Source organism: Barbus barbus (genome assembly GCF_936440315.1).
Source record: "Barbus barbus genome assembly, chromosome: 39".
In the NCBI taxonomy this organism is placed as follows: domain Eukaryota; kingdom Metazoa; phylum Chordata; class Actinopteri; order Cypriniformes; family Cyprinidae; genus Barbus; species Barbus barbus.
In genome coordinates, this window is record NC_136717.1 from 16,028,694 (window position 1) to 16,055,647 (window position 26,954).

The 26,954-nt window shown below is 38.7% G+C and overlaps 1 protein-coding gene across 1 annotated transcript in view; it reads left to right on the forward strand.

Moving 5' to 3' along the window:
* The first annotated feature begins 5,505 nt into the window (after positions 1 to 5,505).
* Positions 5,506 to 26,954, forward strand: part of atp2b1a (ATPase plasma membrane Ca2+ transporting 1a) — a 34,529-nt gene continuing 13,080 nt past the window's right edge. The window contains exons 1-10 of the mRNA XM_079399868.1: positions 5,506 to 5,853; positions 13,715 to 14,144; positions 21,740 to 21,937; positions 22,034 to 22,291; positions 22,483 to 22,608; positions 23,140 to 23,298; positions 23,945 to 23,983; positions 25,166 to 25,321; positions 25,752 to 25,966; positions 26,274 to 26,516. Coding sequence (XP_079255994.1) covers positions 13,952 to 14,144; positions 21,740 to 21,937; positions 22,034 to 22,291; positions 22,483 to 22,608; positions 23,140 to 23,298; positions 23,945 to 23,983; positions 25,166 to 25,321; positions 25,752 to 25,966; positions 26,274 to 26,516 — 1,587 coding nt within the window. The 5' untranslated portion in view covers positions 5,506 to 5,853; positions 13,715 to 13,951. The remainder of the gene's footprint in view (positions 5,854 to 13,714; positions 14,145 to 21,739; positions 21,938 to 22,033; positions 22,292 to 22,482; positions 22,609 to 23,139; positions 23,299 to 23,944; positions 23,984 to 25,165; positions 25,322 to 25,751; positions 25,967 to 26,273; positions 26,517 to 26,954) is intronic.

The window sequence follows — 26,954 nt, forward strand, 5'->3', positions numbered from 1 at the left end:
ATGATGGTTGATTGGTCACATGGTTTGAAGCCAGGCAGACACTTTGCTCTAATAAAACAAGGTGAAAATGGCACATAAGTGCATCAGTTTCAACCAATCTGGTAATTTTCCAACCTACAGGCTCTCCATTTTTACAAAAGCACATGCCAAAAGGCCTTAATATTAGTATATGATAGTAACGCTTCCATAAATGCACTATTTGGCCCAGGTTTGTTGATTTAGAGAATGTGTATTTGTATTCCAATGTGGTGCTTTTCCATTGTTTTTCTATGTAAATTTGTACTGGACGGACATCTCTGATCGTTACGCTCACGTCTTTTGGAGTGTTTTGCACATGAAACAACATTTTAAAAAGGTGGCAGTCAAATAAAAAAAAAATCTGTCTCAAGACTTTTTTATTCCATTCCGCTGCCATGCTCTGGGTTCAGAATTTAAGGTAAATTGATGTCATTTGTGGCATAATAGTACCACAAAAAATATTCTGATCTTTACACTACACGAAAGCAAAATTTGGGTTGCAGCAAGGCACTTATAATGGAAGTGAATGGGACCAATCTAAAAAATATTACAAAACTCACAATTTAAATAGAACATAAACATAGATTGACTTTGTTTAAAACAGGTGTATTGTTATATGCTTGTTAACATGATCTAAAGTTAGTTACTAAAGTTTTCTTCTTCCACAAAAATAAACCTCATTTACTTGTTGTAAGTGCCTCGCTGTAACCTCGATTTTGCCTCTTTTTAATGAAAACGTGGGATGTCAAAATAATTTTTTGAGCCACACATTCTGTCGACTAAGCTTAACTTGTACTGAACACGGAATATTCCGCCCTCACTGTAAGTGTCCATAGTGGTTCTTTGACCTTCTTGAAAAGGCCTTCTGCTTCCATTACACAACATACACAAACACACTCAAACATTGAGTGTAAATATGTCAGATCTTTACATGGAAATGGTTTGGTTTGGAATTGGAGGATGTTGGGGCGGGAGAGGCACTTCTGTAGCCCTCGGAGTGAGGGATGTCCTCTCACACATATGCACATACACACTGGGCACTTGAGGTGAATTATTGTTCGCAAGTGGAAACTTGGCCCCCCGGCCCGGCTGCCGGTCCAGTGCTGACTAAGAGCACTGTCTGTGTTTTTGTCCCCTCTCTCTCTCTCTCTCTCTCTCTCTCTCTCTCTCTCTCTCTCTCTCTCTAACACACACTGTACAGCTGCAGTGTTTCTCCACTGGGCCATTCACCTCTGAGCTCCTGCTGTAAATTCCACTGGAAACTGGAAACACAAACATGCCCCTGCCCAAAGCGGACTAACATCTTTCTTGTAGTCTTATTTTTGAATGTTATACTTTTACGTAATCCATAACCCCGCCCTGGCTGCTGTTATGCTCATTGACACATCATCAGACTGCATTATGTGTGTTTTGCAGGATGCACTTGCGAACGTTATTTCTACCCTCTCATGGAAAATAAGCCAGGACTGTCGCTCTGTCAGTGAGGGGAGTTTATTGTTGACTTAATTAAGGAGTCTTACACCACACAAACCCCATATTCACCCCCATGTAGTATATCTGAGAAGAGACAATTATTGTAATTACAGCTGTCTGATGACATGTTTGGTATAATGAATGTTTCTCATTAAGTTTCTCTAACCCCAAACAACCTGCCCCAATAGAAACCCATGCCTGTTTCGCATACTACAGCAGTAGCAGCGTCTGATAGTGGGAACCCCATGTTTATAGGATTTAGATCGTTTGAAATTGTAATAACGTGTCTTGCCACTAAACATTGCTTTTAGTTATATGTCTTCTGGTATTTTATTATACAGCGGCCCGGAAAGTGTTTGGACACTTATGAATTTCATTGCATTAGATAAATTGTTGTTGTTTTTTACAAAGAAATATAGCATAAGCATTCTTTTTACAGAAAATATGACTTAAAAAGATTTGCAAGATAACACAGTGAAACAGTAGATATACACTTCAATATGCTTCCTTTATGCTACAAAGGCAGAATTTAAGGGATCAAAATACAGTAAAAACGGTAATATTGTGAAATATCATTAAAATAAAAAAAATTATTCATTTCTTTTTCAAGCTGAAAAGGAATTTTCAGCAGCATTACTCCGTCACATGATCCTTCAGAAATCATTCTAATATGCTGATTTGATGCTCAAGAAACATTTATTATTATCAAAGTTGGAATATGATAGTTTTTTTTTTTTTTTTTATAAATAAGCTGAAAAGAACAGCTTTTTCAATATCAGTCTTTTGTAACATTATGCATATATCTTTACTGACACTTTAAATCAGTTTAATGCTGTGTACATTATTAACTTATTTTTAAAAAATCTTACTAAACCTTTCCGGTGTCAGACATTAGTGGAACATGTTCACACTTTGTGAACTAAATATCACATTGAGACACATGGTTGAAAGTGCCAGCAAAATGACTCAGAAAAGTCAAGTTAAAGTAGTTTTGAGAGAGAAGCTCTTAAATTGTTTATTTGTATATGTCATTATGTTTGATATTTTATTATCTACGCAACATAATGTATATATTTCAAGTTTGGCCTAAGCGTCCACAAACCTTTTGAGGCCACTGTATGTATAATGCTAAATATAGTCAGACTTCTGTCTTTTCTCTCTACTTTCTGTTTTTTTTTTTTTTTTTTTTTTTTGTCCCATCAGAATGAAGGAAGTTCTGTGCTGACATTGTGGAAAAAGCTGTAGTAAGAGCCAGATTGCTGGAAAAGGGAGATTGGTGACCAGAGGAAGTAATAATAGCGTGTGTCCTGACTGATAGGGTACTGGACCCTCTTGTGTAAGTCTGTTAATGAGCCATTTCCACTGTCCTCTTCTTCCACATTGATTTGAGTCAGCTGACATTCCATGACAGCTCTTTTGTCATCTTCTGCAGAGTTTCAGCAGTGACGCTTTTAAGTCTCATGACGGCTTTGTTGCCTGCCCTGAGGAATTTTTCCTGTCAAAGAAGTATTTTTGACCCAAGAATGCTTTGTTGTTCACTCTGAACCACTTGTTAAGCAAACATTCTTATCTCAGAACTCGATAAGAAGCAAGAACAACTTCTCTTCTGACTTCGCAGTATGTGTACTCATGTGATAGTTTATAAAATTATATTTTTTATCTATCTATCTGTCTATCTTATATTTCTAAATAATAGTATTTTAATAATTATTGTGTATATTTTAAATAATTGTGTAAAATTTATTGCATGTGTGTAATAATTGATTTAAAATATTATATTACATCTTTATATAATACTTTTTAATTAATTGTATAATTTTATGTTCATTTATGCGTTTAGCAGACTATATATATACTTTGACACTGTGTCGTCGTAGATAGTGAACGGTCACACATATACTGTATGTATCTGTATAAGATAATGTTTAAGAAGTAAAAAAGGTGGCTGCACTTGTGTATCCGTGCACTGCTGGGACATCTGCTCAAGGGCCAGGCATCACTGTGTGCCGCCAATGGGAGAGGCTCCAAATAAAAATCTCAGAAGTGGAAACTGGAACAAATAAAAATAGGATTCATGTCCTCTCCACTTCAGAGATTTTGGAAGCCTGGAAGGAAACTTGTTTGTCAGCCTCTTGTGGCTTAGCAAGGGCTATATGTTACTTTTAGATTAAAATATGGTGCAAACCAAAGCGGTCCGGCCTAATAGATTACTCCAGAGATTCCTACAGCAAACATATGCATCACATGCTCCACATTTACAAGCTGCTTGCACTAAAGCTGAGCAATCAATGCACTCGCTGACACCTCCCCTCCCCACACTATCTGATTGAACATTAGCAAACCTTTGAGCCTTGCTTAACGCAAGTTAAAATTACATGGCCTTCTTGTTAATGATAAAACCCATTAGGTGGAAGGATCTTGTCAGTAGCACCCAGCACAAACGCTGCTGCCTGTTTATCATCAACTGTGTGTTTTTTCCCCAGCAGGTTGGGCAGAGGTCCTTTTGTGATAGTAAAACCAGGAGATGTCTTGATCTTTGGGTTCCCAGAAAATTATAGCTACTGGATGGTGAAGAGTCTCTGATACATATAAGGGGTCAAAACACAAAGATGGTGAGAGCATGAACCTCATCGCAGTGGAATAATCTTCTGCCTAATCAGCAGAATTCCTCAAAATCAGAAAACCTTGAAGACACAGCACTCACTTGAATACCTGAATCATAACATGATAACCCTCTATACTAAGGCAAGTTCTACTATGTATTATTATTAATAGTAGTAGTGGTAGTCTTTTGTATTTTTGGCATTTAAGTATGTAATATTGTCATTTAATTGTAATTTAGTACACACACATTGGCATTTTGGTATATAACATTTAGTCATTTAATTTTAATTTAGTAAATGTATATATATTTATGTAATATGTGTTGTTTGTTTGTCACTTTGAATAAAATGAATGCCTGTAAATGTCAGTAGAAAAGTATCAAAAGAATGAACGGAATGAAGATTGTGATGTGGCTTCTTCTGAGGCCTTCATGGGAAACCCACAACACAGTTCTTTTGGCATCATCTTTCAAGTGTGCCACGGTCAACAAATGACAACAATGGTTACCATGACAAAAATGAAGCTGTGAAGAAAGAAACCACAACCAGTACTAGGGGACTTCTCAGCCAATCTTAGATGTCAGGTATGAGAAAACGGTAACACTGTGCCTTTATAAATAACTGGTTTCAATATAATTTCCAGTAGACTTAACATGCGTAAAGAACTTAGTTGCTATGGTGTATGTTTTTCTTATCTACAACCTGAATCATTACACATCTTATTGACAGAGAATTCATGTTCTATAAGTCAGTCCTCAGGAAGAGGATATGCCATCTATATCATGATTAAAGGAAGCTGTGGTATCTCATGCAAAATGATAAATGCCGTAGTATCGTAAGAATTTTTTGTGCATCATCTCTTTAAAATGTTTTTTGTTTTTATTTCAGTTTTTGTTACCTAACCAAGGATTTTCATTGGCCTCTGGTAGAGGTAGTCCTTGATATGAGGACTTTGTATATAACAAAGGTTCACAAACAGAAATGCTCCGGGCTTGTACTACTGCAATTTTTAAAGGAAGATGCCAGTCTGGCTGCTAAACTAAGTGCTTCAGTGGACATGAGTTTGATGAAAATGCAGAGAGAAAAATGCCGGTGATGCAAGTTCACTCCGTTAGCATTAGAAAGAAAGAACCGAAGATTGCACAATATTTTGTCTGGTTATCTATTTCAATGAATGAATGAGCCTCAACCTGATTCAAATAACCTACAGTAATGTGTTAACCAACTGACAAATGTTTAATTCATATTCTAGGGAAAGCGCTGCAGAATGCAGTAAACCGGTTCAGATCAGTGATCGTAATGAGTTTCTACACAATGCGAATCAAACACAACACCAGAATCGACAAGAGAACGGGCGACGTCATGGAAAAAATGACGTCAGGTTTAATTAGCCGCTGGGGAAGACTCGTCTGTGGATGTGGGCGGGGCTTACAACGCCGGCTCGCGCTGAAGTGTGTCGTTTATTACATTAAAATAAACCACGACGCAGAACAAGTCATTTTACACTTAACCGCTCTCAGAAACATCTTTATAAATTATGTTAATGCGCGCGGACGCTGGGCAGAGTTTGCGCCTAGCGTGATTGACATCTCGTCTCAGCCAATGAGGATCCTCTTTGACGCGCATCACATGTCTCAAGCGACGCGGGGCTGTGGGAGGGATTTCTCTGCAGATTGGAGGAGCTAGATAGACTGCAGAGTGAGTCTGAGGGAGACCGAGAGAGTGAGGGGGATCTCTGAGGCACCGTTCGGAGAGCATTGTGAGTGTAATTTCACCATTTCTCGCATGCATGCACGTGTTACTGCCGCGTTTCAATTGCACCATTTTTTTGCGTCCACTTCGCTGACTGTCTACATTCACCGCGCTGTCCGTTAGCTTGCGTTATTATCAGCTAGCCAACTCCTGCTAGTTGGTAGCAGGCAGAGAAAGGGGCATTTTTAACCCACACCTGCCTATTGTCACTGCAGAGGAGGGGGTGTGTGGAAAATCAATAGGGTTTTAATGTATCGCACCGTGTTGAGATGCAGGAATGATGTGTAACGTAGCGCACGCTGGAAAGTTGCGTTTGACGTATGAAGCTTGTGAAATGTGCGCGCGCCGCGTTTCTACATCTACGATCACGCGACACAGTGAATATTTTAGAAATACTACTAATAAAATAACGTTATTTTATAATAAACTAATGATTTAATAAAATAATAAATGTGCGCTGGAGGTTAAAAATCATTTAAAATATATAAATTAGCATTTTTGTGTGTGGTTTTTGACACGTTATCCTAGACAGGGTGACCCTAATGTTATTTTAACGGCCGTCAATTTTGTTTGAAAGCCGCTGAATAAAAGGCTCGCGCTGTGACTGTTACAGATCCGTTGACTGTCATTCGTTTGGTCTTCGCCATAAGAGCGTTAACTATTGAAACTAACGCACTGTATCTGTTTTTTTTCGGACTCGAAGAAACAGTTTATTCTCTTACACGAATGTTTTGGCGTTTATTGACAGTTCGCTCTTATGAAATGCTGTCAAACGAACTAACTTGGTCCGCTAAGCGACCGTCTCTGTCAGTTTAAGGGTCGGTGGGTGACTTGTGACATTAGCCGGGTATTTTTAATATTTTACCTAAAAATGAGTGTTTGAGTCTCGTTGGAAAGTTGGAGACCGCTTCAGTTTCGGGTAAGGTAAGATATTGATCTGGTGTCATTATCAAGACTAAACAGCACACCCTTATTTGACAGAATGGTTTGAGTTGAGACCGCTAGCAGGCTAAAGCCAAATGTGAGGACGCTTCAGCTGTCAACTTGCTTTTCGACCTGCTTGTTCAGTTATCGCATTTCGATGCGTATTTTACAACCGCCGTTTAGACGGCAGTCAAAAAGCTTAAAATGACATTTTGGTCATCGTTTACTCACCACTATGTTCTTCCAACCCCGCGTGACTTTCTTGTTAAGAGATGTTATTTAGAGTGACAGTCGCAACCGCTATTCACTTTCCTTGTACGTTACTGACTACCTTCCGTAACGTCGATATTTTGAAAAGAAAGTAAGGTGCGTTACAACATTAGGGTGAGTAAATTATTTTATTTATTTTTGGGTGAACTGTCCCTTTAAGCTTGGCGCGTTAGTGTCAACAGTTGTAGTATACAGTCCTAATTCCTGCTGTCATGTGTGACTCGGCATGGGGACTGGAACAAGCGCTGTGCGACAAGTCAAATTTGCTAGGATCCTATTTGATGGAGCAGATGTGCAAAACACAATGTACCCAACCTAATCGGCTGACTTATTTTATCAACTGTCTGCCTAATGTGTTGAGATTGAATATGGCACCTAGAATTTCTAGATAGACCCCGGTGTGCGTTTAAATAGCGTGTCAGGTCTGTTGCTCCTTGGCGTACATCATTCGCTGCCCTGTTGCTTCTTTTGCTCGTGCTTTTATAGCTGCTGATACTATCTCGCTGTATGACAGCAATGCTGAATTTGACCTTGAGTCTACAGTGTATATATTCAGCTTTATTTAAATCAAATCCTAAGGGTGTATTTGTAATTGCACTTTTTTTTTATCTTCACAGAATTCTGTAGGTGTACACTGACATTTGACAGGTGTAGACTCAGGGGGGTTATTGAGATTTAAATGCGTTTGTAAGGAACATGTGGTGTCGTTGTAAAAAACGTTCCTGAGAAAATTTCTCATTGGAACTGTACAAAATCATGATCATTGCAACTGCTTGGAGTCAAACTGTCTGTTAAAAGAGACAAGTGTTTTCTTATTGCAGGATGGAAATGTGATTTTACTTAAGTAATTTTTTTAATGATTTACCCCAACATTAAATAAACTAAGCTTTGACACAAGTGAGCTTCAGAGGCCTTTGGACTGTTATACGCACAGGCATGGCCTAGTTGCATATCTCTTGATTTAATAAAAAAAATTTTGACCTAGATATTAGTATGCAATAAAATATCAAGCTTCTTGAGCTTTATAGTAGAATTGTTATTTATAGGCACTGTGAGAAGAAGCTTGCATTCAATTGACGGTTACGATTAGTCTTGCCATGCTTATAATTTAGTAGCCTATATCTTATTATTATTATTATATTATAGTGTTATATATTATATATCCCACGGTATTTTAGTATATTGAGATGGTTTTAATATTTTGAATTAGGCTAGTTTTTATATTTTCATTTCATTTGTTAAAAGTTGAGCAATTGAGTTTTTGTTTTTCTAAAAGTATATAATTTTGAATAATATTTATTTATTTTGATACAAGAAGTTAAACTAAATTACAAATTAGGCATTTAAATTAAGGTTTATATTTATTTTTATTTCAGTTAGCAATTGTTTTTTATGTCTTTAGTTAACTAGATTGACCCTTTATCAATATCATTTAATAAAATGAAAATGATGCATTATTATTTTGTAAGATTTATATGCACATGTGAGATTGCGTGTTGGTCTTTAGCATATGTTTTGTTTAAATTTAACACTGTAAACCCAAATTATTTAATTATGGACCATGGCTGTACCTCCAGTAATGTTTTAACTATGGTTTGGTCAAACAAAGTGTGCATGCTTGTAGTACAAGCTGTAATGTTATATTATTTTAATTAAGTAAATGTGAATGTTTTCCATGCTGGCTTGAATGGAAAGATGGTAACTTAGCCCCTCTCTCTAGTATTGTTTATGTAAGAGGCCACTGCTTTGGTGTCACATTAATCTGAGGTGACATTCAACCCCTCATAAGCTATTATAAACAGCTAAAAATAGAGTGCTTTGCTATTAAGTACATTTGAATAATGTTGCAATTTAATTACTGTATAGCATCATGCTTTTATGCCTTAATCAGTCGTCGATGACAGAGATAAAATAGGCATCTTGGGGGAAAATGCATTTTCTGTTCACAATCTAAATGAGGTCTGTAAATAAGAACAGTGCACACAGTTATTTTCTCCGACCTCCAATGACTGGGGTAAATTAACACCTCCAAGTAAATGAAGGATTGCTGTTCAGGCTCGGTTCTCATTAAAATTCGATTTGCAATCAGACTTATTATTTGTTTTGATGCAATCTGTTTGATGCTCTGTAAAAACAGTTAGTGAAATCCTATTTAACCGCAACGGAATGAGTGCGCAGTACTGTTTGACTGCTGCTTACAGGTGCTGTCTTTAAAAAGTGTGCATCTAAATATAAAACGGATTGTGTTTGGACAGAAACAGAACCTTTAGTCATGTCAGTCATGCACACACACATCCATACACAAAGTGACATTCAATGAGTTACGCAAATATAAATTCTGAAGCCTCATCGTGCCCATTATCCCATCAGGTCTAATGGTTCGAGCCATCCCTGATTTACTGTGCAGTGTCAGACATGGAGGCAGGGGTTGGAGCAAATGGCTGGCTTGTGTGCTGTGAATGGCAAGCATAACAATCAACTTAAAGGTTTCCGTTTTTGAAAATCACTTCTTTAGATATGCAAGTGAGTTTAGATGTGCAAGCTCCTAGTGAGAACATGAAAGCACTGAGCTTTGAAGTACGTAGCTGTTTGAATGTACTATTTTCCCCACTGTGCTCATCTAACAAAGCTAACAAGGGATAATAAAAAGGTATAATAAAGAAAAGGGGTAATAAAGTGTCCATTGGATTCACAATGCAGAATCTCGCTGGAAACCGTAGGCCATACGGAGACTTTTTGCCTACTGTTTTATGAATAATAATACCGTGAATTTGTACATACTACTGTTTTTGCTTACTAGTATGCAATTTTGGATGCAGCAAGACCCTAGCCCATGTCATGATTTGAGTGTACAGCCCAACTTTTCATTTATTCATCCCAAAAATTCTGTGACATTCTGTGTCATACCGTGAATTCCATTTTTTATGACTGGATTCTGTGATTCTGTGTTTTTTGCATCACAGAAATCAAAATTTCCTAGGAATATGAGGTGTTTTATTTTTCAGCATAAAGGATACATGTTTAAAGGGCTTTTTTTAGGAGGTGTCATTCAGGTTCTTCTTGAGGAGTTGAGGCTGCTGTGAGTTGGCAGGATCAGTGTCTGAGGGTATAGTAGAAGTGCCCAGTCGGTGGTGTGAAGTGGCCTTAAGTGCACTGAGCCATGTAGCATGAGTAAGGTGGGGCGTCTCTGCATTGTACCCTCCACATAGAAATGGCCTGACCCATTTCAGCAACAGCCAGCAAGGGGGATGGGTCTGCTAAAAATACCCCATTACCGACAGCTCCACTGCAGAGGGATCCCTGGAATCGCTGTCCTTGACTAGCATGAAGTTGGCTTGTACAGTATAGGGTCTCCAATTGCCAACCAAAACCGAAAGGGTTTTCCTTGAGGTTTTCTTGCAGCCCCACTTCTACCGCTTTCAAATGCATTGTATTCTGTCATAGAGGAGCTCTCAGGCCACATGTGAACCTGCCTATTTATTTACAGGTGCATATAGAAATGTATAGTTTTTAAGGAGGATTGAGTGGTCGCAAAATGCATGCAATTACACACTACGATAAATACCAGTTTCTTTGTATGAAACAACATATATGATGCAGGGCTCCAGACAAAAAAATCGAGTAAGGAGCCATTGGCTCCTATAAAAGAAAAACTTAGGCGCCAAATTATTTTTTTAGGTGCCACAGAATAAAAGTGGTTTATTTTATTATTATCATTTTATTTTTACCCCCTATTTTAACATTTCAATCATTTTGTCATGTGTTTATGTCTTATCTTTTCTAGGCTTTATCAGCATTTTAATCCATCTTGTAGATGATCAGGTCGACCGGGGGACTAAGGTTCACTTAAAGTGTGAATTAAATGTCTTTTACAACTTGAAATATACAGTCACAAAGAATTGTTCGTTACACAGAATCTGTACCAATATCATGGACCAAGCATCACTTGGCAACTGAGTGCAGTGCATCCTATAAACGTTGTCACGTCTTTCACACATTCAGTCTGTTTTTCTTCATTAGTAAAATGCAATTTTATAGGAGGAGTTGAATCATGTACAACAGAATAAGTAAAAATATTAATATGCAACAGCGCATAAATATAGCAAAACGCTCCTCTTTATAGTTATTTTTCTAGCTGACTGATGAGTTTATGGACACTGAGTGGTTATTCTGAGGTAAATGTATTACAATGCAATGTTTACAAGCTTTATACATTTCCTCAGTTTGAAACACTGAATGAGCTTTTACATAAAACATTTCAGTAAGTTGTAGCTACTATAGGCTTTCTTATTGCCTACCTTTTGATCATGTTCATTTCATACTATAGTAGTAAATCGAAATATATAATGGGTTCACTTGCTGCTTTAACTGAGGTGCTAAAGAGATCGCGCCTGAGCATTAAGTGCGATACTCTCCGCTCGCGCGATCCGGACGCATGCACGGACCGTGTGGACGCGGGGTACTGGTGTTTATATTATCACCTTTCAGGTCTCTCTCACTGCGTTCAGCAGACTGTGTGCGGCAGAGACGAGGACTGTTTGAAACTCTTTTCCAGTAAAACTTTGATGCGCATCGTCTTATGTAAGTTTAATACGTGAACATAACAAAAGATGTGAGCGCAAAACAATCGGGAAAAAAGTCCTTTCATGCAAATTATATATAGTCGCCAGTGGCGACCTCAGCAAAAACTTCACTCGCAAATTAATATTTTTGGTCGCAAATGCGACCATTTTAGTCGCAGTTTGGAGCCCTGTGATGTGATGCTTAAATTAGTCTGAAGGCAGGTGGGTGCAATCCAGAGGCGCTGGTCCAAAACTGGCCTCTAGTTTTGTATAGCATGGGTTAACATTACTGTTGCTCAACCATAGTGTGGTAGCTGTTAGTTTGAAGATCCAATCACAATGATTTTCCACTGTTGTGACGTGACCAACTCTGCAACCTGAAACTGTCACGGCACAGCAAAGATTTGGCACTTCCCTCATCGTGGTCGAGCCGTCACTCATAGATGATAACTTGGAGAAAATAAGCTCGACTGTGCAGGACAGAGGTTATCTTGCTTGAAACCTGCATGCGTTCTGTTATTTACAGTCACATTTCTTTCTGAACTGTCAACACGAACCACGATGATTAAATGCATACCACGGCTGCTTGAGATGACAGTCATTTCAGGAAGTTCAGCTTTAAACCTGACACATTGTAGGACCAGTTGTTTCTTCAAAAGGGAGGAGCACAGTTAGTTGCTTCAGTGCAAAGCTGTTGGGTGTTTCCCTTTTCACTTCCAGTTTTAATAAGAGAAAACCGATCTTGTTGACTTTGACGTACTTGAGACTTTATTTGCCAATGCAACTCATAGAATGCCTTTTATGGTATTTATTTTTGGTTGTGCAGGAAATCTTTTTGTCGGAGCTTCATAAAAAGGTCAATTCCAGAGTTTCTGCACCTGAGAGAGTAGATTTAACTGAAGGTTTTTCTCTTAATTTGTCTGCAATGTTCATGACATTGGATGTGGGAGAGGTTGATTGCCCAGCTGGTAGCCTGTTACAGAGCAGCATGCTGTTTCACGCTCTGCATGTACTGCTGCAAGTAAATCAGTTCTGGAGGGCTACTACACTTTTTACTTCTGCTTACAGAGAGAAAGCATTCTTAACAACACCATCTTCTCATTTTCACAAAATCATGCTTTCGACCTCTCTTGTCCTTCTTAAACCTGTTCAGATCATCCCTGCTGCTGATCTGGTTGGCACATTCCTTGATTATATTTATATTATAATGAAATCTTGTTGATAAAGGCAAGGATAGCGAACGTACTGTCAGCCCTTGTAGCTGTTGAAATGGTCCCAAAGAATCTGTTCATTGACAGTTCAGTGGGGTTAAACTGTGAAGTCTGATAGTATGTTATTTGGTTTGAGGGCATGGTATTGATATGGAACTTTCTCTTCTGTTTGTGTACATGAAAATATGGAACATCATAGATGAGCTTTGTTCAAGCAGTCCAATGTCTCATGGGGTGTATTTACACTGTCATTTACAATGTCACTTGAAGTGTAGTCACTGAATTTGTACATTTCTCAGACACGTTTATCTAAAACAATTTGAATTACATTCAATATACAGTTGATCAGTTTATACATTGCCTGGGAATCAAACTCATGACCTTCGGACAATTATTGCCATTGGGATGACTGGGAAAAATTGCCCCAAAAAAACTGAATTAACCTCACATTTTAGAGACTGGTGCTGTAATTATTAATAATAATGCCATTTTGGAAGTGAAATCTATATATTAACACTTAATATACTCCTTTCAAGTTTCCAGATTCAAAGCATTTTCATGTTACTTGAAAAAGCCACACATAATGTTGGGAAAAAAGCTTTTTAGTCTCTCGCATAGTTAAGATGGCAGGTCAGTTCCCATGCTACTTCTCAAAAAAGACCACATAGTTCTGCCTGCAAAATTGGGTAGCATGTCACCTTGAAACTCAGCCAGTGAGTTTGTTCTTACTACTCCAGGCCCGATGGAGAGTTTTCTAAACTTGAGGTGTCTGTTGTTGTTTTATATTGGAGTCAACATGCATATCTGTGTACATTTGGGTTTTGCATTTGTAAATACACATTCAGCAATAATAACGTTATTTTTATTATTATTAATAGAGCATTCCTTTCTTTTTTTGTAGGTCTCCTTGGGCTGATTGTGTGAGGTTTCATTCACAATGAAAGCAACGCCACAGGCTGAGGGGAATGGCTTGTGAATTATCCCAGTCCTGCCACCTGCAGTCGGGCATCCTCCTCCTCCTCCTCTGAAGGACGTCAGTTGTTTATGGGAACTACTAGCATTGGTCTCCTGAGGATATAGCTCTCCTTTTGGGACGCCATTTTTCCACCCTTGCTGAGACACGGTGTAGCCTGGAGACATGGCTAACAACTCGTACAGTGGGGTGAAGAACTCTGTGGCCGAGCCCAATCACGATGGAGAGTTTGGCTGCTCGCTTAAAGAGCTGCGCTCTCTCATGGAACTGCGAGCGGCTGAAGGATTACACAAAATCCAGGAATCTTATGGGGACGTTAATGGACTTTGCAACAGACTGAAAACATCGCCCGTAGATGGTACATAATCATTATCTTGCGCTTGCTTTGCTTTGCAGAAATCAAAATGCAGTTCCAGGAGGTAAAGTGGAGGAAGCACCGACTCTTTGGATGGTTTTAATCAGCATTGTTGTCTCACTCTAAACATATAGCTGTTAGCAGTAGCGAGCAGGTCAGTTACACTTGAATGGCTTCTTGCTGCATTTTAGTGCATCTGGAGTCTATTTGGAGGAATGCTGCTGCTGTCCAGTTGCTGCTGCTCTGGCAACACATGGACAGTGTGTTGATATCGTAGACAATTGAGACATTGATCTGTTTTCCTTACTAGCAGGTTAGACTTCATAGAGAATATCCTATAAATAGCCTATGAGCATTGTCGGTGTGTTTGACAATTGAAATAAAAGTCCTTAATGTCAAACACAAATGCGTTTACCTTCCCGTTTTATAGTCTGTGGAACTGCAGTTAGAGAATATCCTATAAATAGCCTGTGAGCATTGTTGGTGTGTTTGACAATTGAAATAAAAGTCCTTAATGTCAAACACAAATGCGTTTACCTTCCCGTCTTATAGTCTGTGGAACTGCAGTTACAGCAGGGATGTTACAGCAATTTTTAAACACTTTCTCTTTGTCCATCTTTTTGTGTTTTTATGGACCTTACTTGTCCATCTCTTTATTTGTCTCTAGGGCTGCAACTAACCACTGTTTAGATTTTTTTTATATAAATTAAAAGTAAATCACAAATATGCTCTCTATTGTCTATTTCAAGTAACTTAACACCTGCTGTTAGGATCCACTCAATTAACTTTATATTTATAACATTTACCAATAAGAATATATCAGCAATATAACAGCATGCACATATTAAACAGTACAAGCAATCTGTCGGAGCACCTGACACTCCATGTGCAGCCATATGCTAAAGACTATTTTTGAACCATTTAATATCAAATCCTTCCATTCTTGGACAGCTTGGTTCATGAACTTGTTCCTCCCAGTTAAAAGTCCAAAGTGGCATCATTGACACAGATTTTCAGTCACATCAATTGAAATGATCAATTCTTGTCACTGTTTTTTTATTTTTTTATTTCTTGTTTGGTTTTTGCTCGCCCACTGTCTCTGTTTACTATTTCACACTTTCTTTTGCTTTCTTTCATCAGAAGGGGTGTGTGAGCAGGTGTATATAATCTTTAGGGTAAGATATAGAAAAGTGCAGAGTCAGTGTGCAGCCCACAGCTGCAGCTCCATTGGTTTATTACCTCTCTGTAGACATTAGGTTTAATCGCTGGCCTGACCTTGATTGAACTCTTGGGGGAAGGGATTTTCAGTTTGATCCCAGATTAAAACGGCACCATGTCCATAGCAGTTCTCTACAGGCTCTTTGAGATGCAATTCTCTCGTGTGTGAACAGGCAAGGTCTGCAGACCAATATTTCATTCGGTCTACTGGGGGATTCTGGCCAGTGTTTCCATGAGAATACTTCTCTTATCTATTTAACATGTAGGCTTGATCAGCACTAATGCGTTTTTGGTATTGAAAGTCAAAATGTAGCACACATTCCTGATGGATAGCTCCTAAGGGACCTGCCCTCTCCAGTATTAGTGTCTTGACCCTTAATTAGTTTTGTTTCTACACTGAAGAAAATGTGAAAAAGGGTGCTTACTAGGATGTTCTGGTTGGTTACTGTTCCAAGTTTGTGACATTTTGGAGGGCTCAGGTTCCTCTTTCACTTTAATGCCCCGTTCACACCAAGAACGATAACTATAAAGATAAATATAGAGATACTAGCGCCCACACCAGCAGACAATATCGTCTGTTTATTCCAAGCACATGCTCGTCTGCCGCTTTAAATTCTCGAGCTCATTATAGCAGGATGGATTCTGATTGGGTGTCAATGCTTATCGTTCATGAGCTGGAAAAATTGTTCTGAAAGTGATTCCAATGATATTGTTTCTCTGTGCATTTATTGTTACAGCTGTGGTGTGTGACTTCTTTATCGTCCTTGGCGTAAATGGAGCTTAAATCTGTGATTTGCCCATTTCATAGTCCATTCCAATCACTTAGAAAAGTAGGTTTGCGGTATCATTCATGCCTGTTTAACCACAAAATATTTCTGTATGAATAATAATAATAATAATAGTGGTAATTGCGTCAGCGCTAATGTTGCTCCTAGGTCTTAATCTTATCTGACACTTGGCATCATGAATAATGTTTGGCAGAGCACCAAAATCTATCTTTCAGTCTTAATAATGAGGTAATTCAACATGTCTGATATGTATGGCATGTTTGGATACTTGTATGTAGTGTCACCTGCCCCATCCTGCCCTCACAAGGTCTGACTTTTATTAGCAGGCGATGAAATACTGAGTGATTGAAACCAAAGCTTACTGTGCTGTCTGCAATCCAGAGCTATACCTTTTGTCATGGTGTCAGTGGAAACTATAGCGTCAGTGGAAATGTATATTTCGACTTCACCACTCAAATAATGGGGTCACACTGATAGCATCGATATGACTCCTAATGTGTATTGTTTCCTGAATAGACTGTCTGAAACTTGGCCCATGCTGTGCCCGAGCTTTGTATACCGTGTGAATTGTGCATTAGTCATAGAAGAATAGTCTGAGAATTTTCTCCCTAAATATTCTATTCAGTGGCCAGTCTGAGAGAGGGCCCGGTCGCTTAGCCATTCTCGCTACGCGGCACACGTCTAAGTGAAATCGGAGCCCCACAGCGATCCGCCAGTTTAGCTGTGCCCTGTTCCCCCCGCTTCACAATAGCACGCTGGCAGGCAGACCTGCTGTTATGACATGTTTTACAGCTTAATCAGATCACTCAGCTTTACCATAGGAAATTAAGCAGTCATTGAAGATTACAAGAGCTTTGACAATTGAAAAGGGATTTCTAATTAGTAAGTAGGCCATTTCTCAATTTCGTAGCAAAGCCACCACTAATCTTTCTACTCTTGAATTTAACTAGTTACTTTTTACAGCTCTTTTGGGTTCCCTTTAAATCGTTGCATTCTTCTTGTTTTATTCGGGTGAATCTTTTGAGTCTATATTTATGCTGGCCGGTTCCTTGAATCTATTTTATTACACAGTTTGCATGTGTGGACACGAGGGATGTCTACTGCAAATTAAAGGCGAGCGCTCAAGATTTGTTTTAACTGATGGGATTTTTAATTGAAAGAGCTGCTAGTATACATGACCCAGTCTCTCGTGGGCCCTGAGGATAAACATTCCTAGGGCGTTAAGAGTCGAAAATGAGTGGTAAATTCGGATTGGCTAAACCATTTAATAGAAATATTTCTAAAGGATGTCTCAGAAAAGACTAAACTTCTTAAATCAGGTGGGAGGTGATGTTTGTAAGGTATACAACCAGTCACAAGCTTCATCCAGTACTTGTACTATGTATGACCTGGGCTCTGACACATAAATTTGTTATTTGTAGGTTGATATCTATGAAAAGATATCAACCTACAAATCATATCTGAGGCACTTGAGGCACAGAACGGCACTACATTAGCTCAAAGAATATTGGAAGTTTGAAACTGAATTGTATAGAACAGTAGTTCTCAATGGCCGGACCGGACCTTTAAGTGTGGCTGCACCTGTCAGTAATATCCTTCTGTCTCTTAAGGACTTACTACAGGTATTTATGAATGAGATCTTAGTAAAAAAATAAATATTGCAACTAAAATTGAACCAGCATGCTAAATAATTGGAGTGGAACGTTGTGTTTGTGAGAGAGCAAATTATCAGCAATGGCTTTGTACATGTTGTTGTCTGCATATTGAATGGATTGATGAGCATAGTTATTTATTATTTAATGTTTTCTCTTGCTTTGTCTAGCTTGTTAAATATTTATCAGATGCTCTGTTAGTAATGTTGCCTGTTTCTTTTATGGATTATCGCATTAGAGATTAGTAAAAAACATTTTCTTTTCCATAGAGGCCCCTGTTTTTGTGGCTTTTAAGGTCTCAGGTGAAAGTAGAAATTGACGTCAGATGATTTGGTCTCTTTTGGGAACCTGCAAAAACCTTGGAGTCTTTGCAGCAACTAGCGCTAACACAATTTAAAGGTTTACAACATAAAAAACACATTAGCACTTTCCAGCAATCACAATGGTGCTTCTGCTCTCAGTGAAGCACCGTTGTGAAGTAGCATGCAAATTAATAATTAGCTGTCTAAATGCCCATGTTTTGCTGGTCTTGGAAGTTTTTTTTTTTCCCCTCTTCTGTTGAGTTTAATGTTCCCCTCAGTGATGTTTCCGAGTAAGTGTGTGCATGATCTGGAGTGAGAGTGGAATGGAGATGTGTATTGCAGCATAAATGCATTTTTGACAGAGGCGTAAGACCTGACTCATCTGCTCCTTAGCCCACTCTCCAAGCAGGGACACAGAATGTAATCCTCAGCCTCAATTTCCACACTACACAAGCCTGGATTTAATGCACTGGCGTTGAATCAGGAAGAAGTTTTCAGCAGTTAGCTGCTGTTCTTTCATCGAGAAGTACCTTTTACATCAGTACAAGCAAACAAAATTTGAATTTAGTTTGATTCATTGTTGGTTTTGCTTCCTTAGTAACGGATTTTGACCTGATGACTGCAACACTTGGAAGATTTGCCTACTGATCATTCAGGGTCTGTGTACTGTACATGTCATTGCAGAAGTGATAGTTCAAATGCTATTTAAAGCTCATGTCACCAAGTTTATAGTGTAAATGCAGCCAACAAAAGATTCTTCATAGAGTTCAGATCATAGAGTTCAGGTTATTCTATAAATGTCCCCTAGGATAGAAGCCGACAGAGTTAGAGAAATATTTAAGCAATAGTGAAGACATTATGAATCTGCAAATCCAGCTTTATAGTTTTTTTTCTACAAGCAATTTGGAGTAGAATTTACTTAATTTGCATAGCAAATTGCAAGAAACATTACAAAAAGCACATAGTTAAACATGAAATAGTATTTTCTTGTGACACGTTCAATAATCTTTGTTTTAGTCACAACTAGGGGTGTCGAAATTAATCGTTGCATCGATCCATTGCGATGTGGACGATTCTGCATCGATGCAGTAATAGACCATAGCCTATGACGTCATTCGCATACGGACTTGTCACGCGAGTATTAAAAATGCACTCTGTTTTAAAATCTAAGCTTGGCTTTTTTCCCCGCGTATGGCACGTGTGTGCGCTAGAGACAAACGCGGCGGGCTTCATTGTACAGAAAATGCGCTGTGAGACACGTGCACATTGCTAGTGCGTCCACTCGCTGTTATTTTAGTCTTTTACTTTAGATATGCTTTAATTTCTGCAGTTTGGAATACAGTACGTATTAGATGCACGAAACTCACGTACTGACAGACTTTCACGTGCGCTTTGTGTTTGTTTGTCCTGAAGCTCACGGCTGCGGTTAAATCATAGACTGTTAAATGCACTTGCATCTACTTTTATGATACGAAATTGATGTAAACAGTCAGTTGTTTTCAGAAGAGGACAAAACATCTGATATGTGGAAATGGATCTGTGCATTAGTGTGAATGCAGTCTATTAAAGCTGCCAGTGGCTATGATCTAATCAGTAAAATCAAATGGCAATCATGCTGAGGAAAAAAGAAAAACCCATAGCTATGATTATCTGTAAACTTTCGATACTTAAAGCACTCCCAGATACTGAAAGTGCTTTTTGTTTATCACTTGTAATTGTCTTTCCCCCCTTTATTACTTTATATTTGTTTGTGTTGAAGCTATATTTACTACTTAACAATAAATAATGAATTAATATATTAACTAATTAACATAATTATCTTAAGTAGCCTGCTTATATAATTTAATAAGTTTGATATAATCGTGATGTATTGTGATGCATCGTGATATCAAATTGAATCGAATCGTTGACATGATAATCGTAATCGAATCATGAAACCAGTGCCGATTCACACCCCTAGTCACAACTTCAAAAAGTGTTGGTAGAACATAGAACTAGCTGCAAGAAGGTCGTAGGTTTGAGTTTTAGAAAATTAATCCATATACTCTCATTTACATTCATGCATTTGGAAGATGCTTTTATCCAAATCGACTTACATTGCATTCAATGTGTACATTTTATCAGTTCATGCATTGCATTCCCTGGGTATCAAACCCATGTCATTGGAGCTCCTAGTGCTCTGCTGTTTGAGCTACAGGAATGCCCATATACATTGCTTTGAATGCAATATATGTAGCTTTAGAAAAAAGTAATTAATGCAAATCTCGAAGACACTGTAGTTGTCCAGACAAAAAGCTATTTTGTTGTGTGCAGTCAAAAGCCGAGTGTAATCCAGGAACAGAAAGGTGCTTTTGAGACAGTGAGTGTTAATATGCAGTGAAACCTTTAGCTCAATGGAAGAGAGCAAGAGCCGAGCAGCTCTATAGCTTTGCTGAGTAATGTGGAGGATGTTGTCATGACAATAGGCTCTGCTGACCAGGCTGCTCTCTGGTCTGGCAGGCAAACCATCCTGTTCAGTCACACAGACACATTCATTCTGACGCCCAGACACTAGATGCATAAACACGCATGCATGCTTTTTGTCCACATGGCTCACTCACCACATCTATCCCTTTTTTTGTCTGTTAACATGTGGTGACTGTGAGTGAACTGAATGCATACACCATGACTTATTTGAATACCTTCTTTGAATATAGTTATTCAAATAGCAAACCAGAGGACTGCTGTTAAACCAGTGCATTTGAATGGTTCCTAAGAATAACCGCGTACAATGTACCCAGCATTTGTTTTTGTCCTGTCAGTTTTGGCGTTTCTTATTTGGCCTGGATTAAGTCAAAGTTTGTAAACCCAGGAAATTCTCATGATCTTGTGTCAAAATCCCACATGCTTTACTGCTATAGTGGCAGTATTAATGAATTAGCTGTGCTAATGGCTCCTAATCGATTAAATGCATAACCGTGTAAGCTGTAATTATACACAAAGTAAGATTTTAGCCTGGACATGGACAGACATGGTTAGAATTGTTACTAGTTCTGTCAGACACCTGTACATGACTGTTACAATAACATATAGAGTAATATAATAGAAATAAATTATGAATTTTTTTTTTTTCAGCAAGGACTTTTTAAATTTTTTTTTTTTAGACTTTTTAAGTAAATGTTGCATATTTCAGTTTTACAATATATTGAAATATGTTTTTAACAATGTTTAGTTTATTGGTATTTTTAATCAAATAAACGCTGCCTTGGAGATAAGTAACTTTAGAAACATTTGAAAAATCTTACTAACTCCAAATGTTTGAACGGTAGTTTAAATAGATGTAAATGATATACGTTCTAAAGAAGTCAACCATTTTCTGTTCCATTTGATCCAATCTGTGAAATATTTGCCTAAACAAAATTAAATTTTATATTTGTGGAGACAAATCTCTCATTTTATTCATATTGCTTCTCTGTGACCTTTTGATCTTATTCAGAAAGTCTTTGTTTAAAAGCTACTGTTGTTGACCCACAGGTCCTTTCTTCCTCACTAATCCTGACTAATAGAAACTCATTAAGCATCGTCTGCTGCTATATAAGAGCTGTGTTCAGTGTTTACTTGAATTATTAATAATTTTTTTTCTTACTCTTTTCTTCCAGGATTAAGTGGGCAGCCTGCAGATATTGAAAAAAGAAAAGTAGCATTTGGACAGAACTTTATACCTCCGAAAAAGCCAAAAACCTTTCTTCAGTTAGTATGGGAAGCATTACAAGATGTAACATTGATTATTTTGGAAGTGGCAGCAATAGTTTCTTTAGGCCTTTCTTTTTATCAACCTCCGGATTCAGAAAATAGAAGTGAGTAACCTATTTATTTCCTTCTGCTTTATTTATGGTTCACGATCTCAGTTTCAGGTTGTTCTGAGCTGAGTTTTATTTTGTGTGTGTGTGTAGATTGTGGGAAGGCAGCGGGTGGAATAGAGGATGAAGGAGAAGCTGAGGCCGGATGGATAGAAGGAGCAGCTATCCTCCTATCTGTTATTTGCGTGGTGCTCGTGACTGCCTTCAATGACTGGAGCAAAGAGAAGCAGTTCCGTGGCTTACAGAGCCGCATTGAACAAGAGCAGAAGTTTACAGTGGTTCGGGGAGGGCAAGTCATTCCGATCCCTGTGGCCGAGATTGTCGTCGGGGACGTTGCACAAATTAAATATGGTAAGCTGACAAAAATCAAGAGGGAAAATCATGAGTATGAGTGTAGCGTTTAAAAAATTTAACTCTACCAGTCTTACATTTCACTAGTGTTGAGTAATTATTACCTTTTCCTGTATAGTCACCTTGAAACCTAAATTCAAAAGCTGCTGACGGTAATGTACATTATTGTGATGGGATACTTTCTTCATCAGGTGACCTCCTGCCTGCTGATGGCGTTCTCATCCAGGGCAACGACCTCAAAATAGATGAGAGCTCTTTAACTGGAGAGTCTGACCATGTGAAGAAATTGATGGAGAAAGATCCTATGCTGCTGTCAGGTGGGACATGAAATTACAATCTACAGCAACGTTTGGCTGCACAATCCTGTAACATTTTAGCATTTTCTCTGTGTCATCTCTATCCAAAAGTTCAGCCAAACCAAATAAATGTTCAGATGTTTGCAATGTAGGACCTGCTCCCTCTCAGCAAGGCTATTGCACATCTTCAGCTAATCCCATTTTATGAAAGCCAGTTGATCCTCTGATAGAATGACATTGCTGTGCCATCCCAGAGGAGATGAGGGGGGATTTGTGAGCCTGAGTGGGCACTTCTCCAGCAGAGCCTGCGTTAGCATGCTGAGTCTACCCCCAGCAGAAAACCTCTCCCAGACATTTTTTCATAGACCCCCTTCTCAAGCTTAAACAATTATCGAGAGCTGTATTAAAGCCCATTTCTGAAGGCCACTCCATTATGTGTCATAAACTGTGCTGTGTGTGAATGTTTTAGATCCAGTTGTGAATATATCGGCACTAATATGAACAGCTTTGTGCTTTGTCTGGCCCTTATTCACCTCATCTTCCTCTCTGCAGGTACTCATGTCATGGAGGGCTCTGGAAAAATGGTTGTCACTGCTGTCGGAGTCAATTCCCAAACTGGAATCATCTTCACGTTATTGGGGGCGGAAGAAGATGATGAGGATGAGGAGGAGGAGAAGAAAAAAGAGAAAGAGAAAAAGAAAGAGAAGAAAAGTAAGTTGTCTGTATTATTCGGTGTCTTTTTAGTCTGCCTCAGAAACTAAAATAGACCAACCAGTGGCCTTTTCAGTCTGTAGCTACTGTGGCTGCAGAGAGATGAATTGAATAGGCTGCACATGTGTGTGTTCCAGAATTCATGAAAGTGTGCTTTTGTCAAATGAGAGATTTCTTTCTTTTTTTTTTTTTTTGGTCTGGTAAAAAAATGTCTGAAGCAATGACTCATAAAAAAAAGTAACGATTTCTTGTGCGCTCCATCAACTAACTGCTATTTAATGCATTTCTACAGCCCGTGGCTCACGTGTTGGGTCTCCAAATGAGTGCCTGCAAATACATGAATATTTCAGTACTTGCAGAGGTTGGGCCCCAAGTTGCTGTTCAGTGACTGTGCACCTCATTGCAATTTTGTGCATTTGTGGTCTAGCCATAGCAGTGGTTTTAAAAAAACCTCATGAGGTCGTGGAACACATCTGTTCGTAAATATTCGAGGGCCTTTTCTCATTTTGCTAAATCAAAGAGAAAATTTGCATAATTGGAAATATGTTTAAATGTGCGCTGCACAACCGTTGCTTGCATAATGGTGAATAATGAATAAATTAGTTAGTGTTTGTTATATGGCTTATCTTTCTCTCTTTTTCCCCAGATAAAAAGCAGGATGGCTCTGTGGAGAACAGAAAGAAAGGTGAGTAACCCTATTGACTTAATGACATAATGAACACCATATTGGCTTAAAAGGCCAGCCTCTTACATGCTGAAGCTTGCATTTAAAAACATCGCCTTAACCCATTAGTGCTATTGGATCTTCATTAAAGCTTATCCACACTAGTGTGAGGTGCAAAGAACTGTGCATGTGTGAAGCTTTGAGAAGTTAGCCTGTTTTTTGGGGTTTGATTATTACTACGTTCAAAAGCTTGGGAGATTTGAAAGAAATGCTTTTATTCAGCAAGGATGCATTGATTTGAACAAAAGTGACAAATCTGCATATTAGAATGATTCCTGAAGTATCATGTTGACACTGAAGACTGGAGCTTCTGAAAATTCAGCTTTGCCAACACAGGAATTATGTTTTTTTTAAATGTATTAAAATTACTGTTTTGATCAAATAAATGTAGACTTGGTGAGTGTAAGAGATTTTCACCTGCAGGAAAAGAGTCCACAATCAGGCCGCCCTGTGTTCAGAAACCAACTCTGTAACGTTTACTCTAAAAGTAGAGCATGCCTGTGTTTACTGAAGCCCCAGCGACCGATCGCTCTGCCAGAAAGGAGCTCTAATCCACCAGACTAGCATTACAGCTCTGTGAGTAGAGCGCGGCAGCACGGCACAGTAGAATAGCAGTCTCACGTCGCCCCTTACCCCCCGCTAATTCAAACGCAGTCGCATTACCTCACATCACACACTGGTTAAATCCTGCACGCAGGCCGACTGTGTCATGCTACAGCAGCGATGGGCGGAAATGCCCTGCTGCGTGCTTGTCTGTATGATTGCACGCATGCTGAGTTCTGTGTGATGCCACCTTCACCACAAGCGAAGGCCTTGAGATCAGGATAAGTGTGTGCATGTCGTCTTTTATAATCGATAGTGATAAGTGATGGACTGGACATCTTGAGTGTGGCGACGGGGTTTTATGTCTCCTAGGATACTTGGTCACATGGGTTTGCATGTGGCTCCTAAATGTGAGGATGATCTTGAGCTGTGTTTTCTCCAATTGTAATAAAATTATCATTAATTTATAATCACTATTATAATTCATTTATCTGCTCACTTAATTATATTTGTCACGTGAGGGGAACCACAATTTAATTAGAAAATGCTTCCTGTGGTCCAAGTGTGGAGAAATTCAGTTTTCTTTCTTTCTATTTGTAGCTAAAGCCCAGGATGGTGCCGCAATGGAGATGCAACCTCTAAACAGTGATGAAGGGGCTGAGGGCGAAGAGAAGAGAAAAGCCAACTTGTCAAAGAAAGAGAAATCAGTTTTGCAAGGGAAACTGACCAAATTAGCGGTCCAAATTGGAAAAGCAGGTAAGCGTGGTTGCTTTGAGATCATTATTATGCTAGTGTCTTGTAAAAACTTGACACTAAATGACACTTTAGAGGGTAGATGCATTTAAAATGTATACTCTGGGCAAACTGGCCAAATATATTGATGACTCTTCCTGCATTACACAGATTATTGTCCAATCAAATGCTTTCTAGAATGAGAATCCCTTCAGAGAGTACCTTCGGCAACTAGCAGTAGGTTCATGACTGTGACATAGCTAAAGTCTGTTAGCCATTTCAAAAAGCATGTCTTGCCAAACTTCTGGTTTCGATAGGAAATATGTCGGCACAGGACAGAAAACTGCATTTGTCAAGCCTAACAGTCAATTTCACAGTGGTAATGGTTTTTGCTGGGACCTCAGTTTTGTGCAGCATGGGCTTTAGAGGTCTTAATGTATTTGTTCCTGTGCAGGTCTGGTGATGTCAGCCATCACAGTGATCATCTTGGTGGTGCTGTTCGTGGTGGACACTTTCTGGATCCAGGGACTTCCTTGGGAAAAAGAGTGCACTCCAATTTACATCCAGTTCTTTGTCAAGTTCTTTATCATCGGTGTGACCGTGCTGGTGGTGGCCGTCCCTGAGGGTCTTCCGCTAGCTGTAACCATCTCGCTGGCATACTCTGTCAAAGTATGATTCTGCATCTTCTGTTAAATGTTTATGTTCTGTACCGACCATCTTGTGACATTATCCCTCTGTCTAGACTTTGTTAGACAATACAGTACATGCTGATCCAATGATCATATGAATTGCCACATCTATTAACTTCCCCTTGTTGCTGTTACAGTAATATTACTTCTCTGGCTTTCTGCCATTTAATTGGGGATTAGTGGACTTTAATGTTTAAACTTGTGCCCAATCTGTTTATTGTTGATATCTCTGTGTATCACCCCCCTCCCTCATTCCATCTCAATTTTTTCATTGTTTTACTTTGCAGAAAATGATGAAAGACAATAATTTGGTGAGGCATCTTGATGCCTGCGAAACAATGGGCAATGCCACAGCCATCTGTTCAGATAAAACGGGGACTCTGACTATGAACCGGATGACAGTTGTTCAGGTTTTTATTGCTGACAAGCACTACAAGAAAGTCCCTGAGCCCGATGTCATTCCTGCCAGCATCATGGACCTGCTCATACTGGGCATCAGTGTCAACTGTGCTTACACCACCAAAATCATGGTGAGTCCCTAGACCAGTGGTTCCCAACCTTGGGGTCGCTAAGGATATACAAGGGGTCGCCAAACTCACTCTAGTTTGACCAAAAGATTAAATTCCCAACAGTGCCTACCATTTAATATTCTGTATTATGATTAAAACCATTTGTTTACCAGGATTATAAAAACTCACCTAAGCTCAGCAGAAGAAATAAACTCACTCGGGTTTAAAACAACTTTTGAGTAAATGATGGAATAAAAATAAAACATCATAACAGAATTGACAGAATTTTTTATTTTTTTTTGTGGGGGAACTGTTCCTTTAACGTTAATAAAACAACAAAACACTCACTACTCTTGACTGATTCCTAAAGCAACAGTTTTTCAATCTATATAGTTTTTTTTATTTTTATATTTGTTCATGCAATTTATTGAATGCTCCTGCTAAATACACCTATTGTAC